The 6000-nt window shown below is 34.7% G+C and overlaps 1 protein-coding gene across 1 annotated transcript in view; it reads left to right on the top strand.

The window, feature by feature from the left end:
* The window catches only part of PHIP (PHIP subunit of CUL4-Ring ligase complex), a 116625-nt gene that overhangs the window by 729 nt on the left and 109896 nt on the right, over positions 1-6000 (top strand). The window contains exon 3 of the mRNA XM_019651911.1: positions 6-65. Within this exon, the coding sequence (XP_019507456.1) occupies positions 6-65 (60 nt within the window). The remainder of the gene's footprint in view (positions 1-5; positions 66-6000) is intronic.

Here is a 6000-nt window from a genome sequence, read left to right as displayed (position 1 = left end):
CGCAGCTGCTGCCCCGGCGCACCGACTGGACCGGGAAGGAGCACCCCAGGACCTACCAGAATCTGGTGAGACATTCACGTCGCGGAGCAAAGAAACTTTTCCCCGAGTCGAATAAAAATTGAATTTCCCGCAATTTTTTACAGAGACAAAAACTTGGCCCCAGAACGTGAAAGCTCCAAAGGCCACGGGGAGGGATGGGAGGCCGGTTCGGGGCCTGCGGGGGGCAGTGGCCGGGGGGACCCGCACCCCGGGGCCGCAGGGGCTGCCGACAATTTATTTGTGATATTTTGTTAATGTGCTAGAAATAAAGATACGTCATGAGTGTTGTGCAGTGCAAGGCCGGAGGAGGAGGGGCCGGCGCGCGCGTCCGTGTGGGCGCGGGGGCGCGCGCGAGGCGGCAGCGGCGGCGGCGGCGGGAGCGGCGCGAGGCAAGAGCGCGCCTTCTGGCTCCGCGCGCGCGGTCGGCTCGGCTTTCTCCTGCCCCACACAATAGCTGGTGACTAACTGCTCCGGAGTGGCATTAGCATTTCACAAGCAGGCGATGCAGCCGCAGCGGAACCGTGGCAAGACGTTATATCTGTATTTCCCTCTCCTGTTTCTTTTTGCTTTCCTGAAATTCAGAGCTAGGTTTTTTGGTTTTTTTTTTTGCTGGAGGGGTTCAGATGTGTGATGATAGTTGGCCGGCAGCACGTCTTGCATTTACCAAAACACATTCGCAGAAGTGTAAAAAGTCTGTGCTATCCTAAAGCCAGAAGTTTTTAACAGGCTTTTTCTAATTTTGCTGATTCTCGTGTTATGCCCCTTGCTCAATTAAAAACAATCATTGGCGGCCACTCAGGAGTTGTTATTTTTATCCATGTATTTACCTGGGATGGAACTTGGCAAGTTAAAAGTTTTCCAGTTATCTTGGGATATAGGTTTTGTTAAATAGTCTGAAAAATACCGACTGTTTAATTTTGTGAATTTTCAAGGTGAATATTTTAGTAATTGGTAGAAATTGACTTCCGAAGGTGGACCTATCGCTTTAGTATTGTGAATGGAAAAGTGAGGTATTTGTACTCCGGAGTTATGTTTTCCATGTTCTTTTCTCCTAAACTGATTTTGGTTGTTTGTATGAGAGAGAGAGAGAGAGTGTGTGTGTGTGTGTAGCACAGTTAAAGTAGTCACACCAGGGCAAATCAAGTCTTTGAAATCTATACTGTGCATTGATTTTCTGAGACATATTTGTAAGTGATGTGAGTAGTTAATAATGACTAATGTTATTTCATGAGGGCTTAGAATTGAAGGTCTTGTGTGAGGTGAGGGAAGGCATGACATGATTTTGATGGCTTGCGTTTCATTTGGAGGTAGAACATCTAACTTGCGCGTGTAATATCGTGATTTAATATATTGTAGGTTATTAAAGTGCTCACAGTTGAAATAAGCAGGGGTACTTAGCCTTAGTAAATTTAATGGAAACTTAACAGTTGTATTCATTTACACACTTATTAGTTTTCAAGTAGTGATTTGGGTTAGGTTCATTCACTATTCGGCTAAAATGAATAGTTTGAAGCCAACTCCAAAATTCAGTGACCTGCAGTATATAAATTTTGAAGTTGTAACTATCTGACAAAATTTTAAGTGGATTTCCATGTCTTGTTATTTGAAAAACTATAAAGATTATAAGTTTCCATTTTGTAGAATTGGGCAGATTTTCCAAAACTCACCTTTGCATCTTGTAAAACCCCACAAACCCCAAATCGCTGAAGGTTGCTGTGTTTTTGTTTAACTTGGAGACACTGGGTGATGTTACATTTTTAAAATAAAGTGGCTAATGGTATCTGGCCAAATTATGGGATTGTCTGATCCTTGTAGGAATATCATTCTGTTTTCTCCAATAACAGGGGTACCATTGTTGATTTTTTAAAAAAATTTTTGAGAGGGTTTTTCATCTCTCAAGTAGTAATAAAATGAATTTATGTTTTTAGTGTTTTTATCAGACTTAGGACACAATAAGCAGTATCTTCATCAGTGTGTTATTTTTAAAAATCCACCTATTTTGCTTGAAAGTGCTTCTTCTTACTCGGAGTGTTTTCACTTTTTTGCCAGAACAGTCGTATTGGCATACTCATGAGACAGTTAAGAATGCTCATTAGAATTCAGTTCTCTGGCTCCTTTTTTTTTTTTTTTTATTCATTCAGCGTGTTCGTCACTATCTCCTGGATACAAGGCATTCAAGGTGCTTTCATATCATACTATATCTTAAGTGTGTGGGTCTTTGCTTAAACTTTATTTGACTTTTTAATTGACATATAGTTAGCTCTAAAAATAATTGGCATTTAGTTAGCTCTAAAAATAATTGGAACACCAGGTATTTGCGTACATTTTTGTTTAATAGTCGGATCTTGAAATTTTATGTCTAGGTGTAGGGGAGCACATGCAAAATCTCTTGTACGGTATTTTCTATTGTCTTAGTTTTGTCTTATGACTTAAAAATGTTTAACTTTGTTGCCTGTCAGATTGCTCTTATTTAACATTGGTTTGAAGATTATTTTGGTGACTGAAACCAAAATAATAACTGGTTGGTTTCAGTAGTGTCTACCTCTACCTGGAAATTTGTTGTTTTGTTACTGATAAATTGAGTAATATTTTAAATGGAAGAATTCATATGTCAGATTGAAGTTTCTAGAAAATCTCAAATTACAGCTATTTGGGATGGGATGTAATTGTATTTATGAGCTTAAAAATATGTATAGTTGAGCATCTGCAGTCAGCCTACAGATAAAATCACAGAGATTGAGTTTTGACCAAGAGGAGTTTTATGAGCAGTTATAAAAGTTTACAGATTTAAAAAAATTGATGCATTTATTTCAATTGTGATTGATAAAGGTATTGTAAGATGTTGTGATTATTACGATCTACCTTAAGATTTAAAACATTTTCAACAGTAAATGAAATTTGATAGAAAGTTAAAGGGTGTTTTTTTCTCTGATATATGCTTAATCAGATTTTTTTTTTTAATAATGAGGTTGATTTTAAAGCAAAAGGGCATTTTTAAAGCTTTTATCAGAATTCTTATTTTTAAAATGGAGCCAGGCATAGGGGGCAGCATTTTTATAGGATTAAAAAACTCAACTAATTTTTGGACAGTTATTTATTGATTAGTTTGTGTAGTGAGATTAGTTGATTTGTGAACGTTCACTTTCTAGTTGTCACCTTAATTAGTGGTGAGTGCATATTTATGAGATCTCCAGGCAGAATTTTTAAGCATTTTTACCAGGTTCGGGATTCTGATTACATCTCTTGCTTATAAGGCATTTATTTTTTCAAAACCGGGTTCATGTTTTGCTAATCTGTTAAAATGATATAATTATTTTATTTCTTTAGTGGTATTTGCTTTTCTTAAAATGATTACACTTTATTAGAAATCTTTTATTCAGGTGAAAGGATTGGGAGCCAGGACATGTGAGTTGTGATCTTAGCCCTGCCAGCAGTTAACCTGCAGGTTACCTCTGGCAAGTCATGGAATTTCTGTGGGCCCCAGTTACCTCATTCGTGAAATAAGGGAATTAAAATTTTTCCAATCTGACAATCTAATTTTAAACTAGAAATAGCAATACATAATCTCTAAACTCAGCTCTTTCATTTTGGAGTTTGATTATCCAAAACACAGAAAAGTAGATATAGAGAAATCATGCAGATTAGAAAATTTTGTAAGTGGTTTTGAGTGTGCCATTCTTAGGTTGTAGTATGGTTTCTTCTTGCAAAGAGGAAGATTTTTGGGACACTAATCACATTGTAGACTACCTCTTTACTCTCTAATTAGTATGTTTTTCACTGTGGTTTAAGTAATAGTTTTCATAACTTATTGGTGGTCTTAAATTCAGAGATGAATAGGAACCGTGAATAGAATTTACTTAAGTATATATTTTAAGCATGCATTTATTTAGATTATGCTGATTAATGTGAAATTTGAGTTAACAAAACTTGGAGATAAGTTTTAGGGAAAAATATGTAACGCATTAAATGTTTTTGAATCAGGGGGTTCCCATTCTATGTTAAAGATAATATAGTACTTTTCAAAATTTAACCAGTATAATTTGGGGGGTGGTTGTGGCATATAATGAAGTAAATGTGTGTTGTAGATATACCATTTCCTTTTTTAATAGCATATTAATGAAATAATAAGCTTTGCTTGATAGCCTCTAAAACAGGGCTTTAATATCTCATAAGCATTATATAAAATGTGAGGTGTGAAGAGAATAGTACATGGTGAAGGGCTGAAGTGGGCAAAATTTCATCCTTTCTAACACATGCAATCATTGGTACTTACATCATTATTGTTTTTAAAAGTGCAACATTTATAAACATTTCTAAATGAAATAAGTACCTGTTAATTTCTTAATACCCTTAAATAATTGTAAAGTGGCATTATGTAGAGATGGAGTTGGATTATCCCCTCCCCACTACACAGTGGTGTTTTATATGATTGTTATGAGGCAGAGTAGTACTGCAAGAGTCAGTTTCCCAATCTGTAAAATGGGCTAATAATAGCTCCTATTTTGTAAGATGCTGTGAGTGATAAGGGACTGGTACATCAAGTACTAAGTAAGGGTTTGTGTTTGCTGTTACTAAAACTTCAGTAGACGTAATAAAGATTGTTCCAATTATAGCTTTGTATTAAAGTTTAGTTTAAGAAAAACATTTTTATTTCAGAAGCAAGTATACATAACTTTCTGGACATAACAGCTACAGTATAAAAAAGGCCACTTTAAAACATCAGAAGATACTATTAGTACAATTACTTTGTAGATTCAAGGATAAAATAATTAAGCCTAAGATATAAAGAAAAAAGTGTAGTAAATACCAAAAATAAGTAATTTTTAAGGCATGTGGGTTGATGTCTAGAAAACTTTTGATGGTTTGTATGGTGATTCTAACTGACTATTTTTGTGGAACAATTAACGTTAAGAAGTATTTGGGTGGTTGAGATATCCAGAATTGATTAGAGGATATGAAACTTTTTTTCTTTTGGTAATGATCAGATGACACTTAGGAATATGTGAAGGGAGCTTGGTTGTTGCATCTGGCTCCTCCTCTGTAGAAATTTATGTAATTTAAAGCCATCAAAATAGTTTGTATTCTTTTTGGAAATTGTCAGAGTGATGTTTGTGAATCTGGCTTAATGATGTATGTGTTTTAAACAGATTAATAAAGACTTTTTTGAATTAGTCCTTAAGTGAGCATTAGGTTAAATAAATCCTATGAATGTCAATTTTTTAATCCACTCAGAATTTCTTTATCAGATAACACAACATTTTGTTTCTTTTATCTAGAAACTCCTCTCACTGCAGGAATTCTTTTTCCCAAATGTTGTGGTTATCTATCATGTCACTACAGAATTGTAGCAAATAAAATTGTATCTTACACAATTTATTCTGGACAGTAACACCAAACAGGTTAATTTTATTCTTAATAGTAGTTTCCTTGTATAAATTTTAGAATTTATGGAAATATATCTGTAATACTAAGCAAAGTGGCAGTTATACTAAGCATACCCATTTAGAATAACTTCCTATTTTAATGTACTTTTAATTAACTTCAAGAAACTAAGCCACTAAAATAAATGTGTTAGAAAAAAATTAACAGCAAATTTTTTAGGATATTTAAGTTGCTTTCGTAGTTACATCTAAAAGTGATATAGGCCAGTAAGTAAGAGGAATGAAATTAAAATTTTAGAAATAAATTGAAAATGTGTAAAGATTATAAGGTTTTTTGTTTGTTTATGAGATGCTGTGTTGGTGAAATGAGTAAATTGTGAAATTAAATTACTTTGGAATTATTAAATATGTCACTGAACATATGGAGTATAGAGGGGTTGTATTTTATAACAGATTGGGAAATGATAGTACTTCTTCATGGAACTTGAAAAATCAAAAATTATGATACTGAACGGTGAAATATTTAAGTTTGAGAATCTTTGGTCACTATAGAGAAGGCATCTATCAGGTTTAAAGCAGG

Source organism: Hipposideros armiger, unplaced genomic scaffold (genome assembly GCF_001890085.2).
Source record: "Hipposideros armiger isolate ML-2016 unplaced genomic scaffold, ASM189008v1 scaffold_169, whole genome shotgun sequence".
Taxonomy (NCBI): Eukaryota; Metazoa; Chordata; class Mammalia; order Chiroptera; family Hipposideridae; genus Hipposideros; species Hipposideros armiger.
Note: the sequence above shows the minus strand (reverse complement) of the source record. Positions and strands in the feature narration are given on the sequence as shown.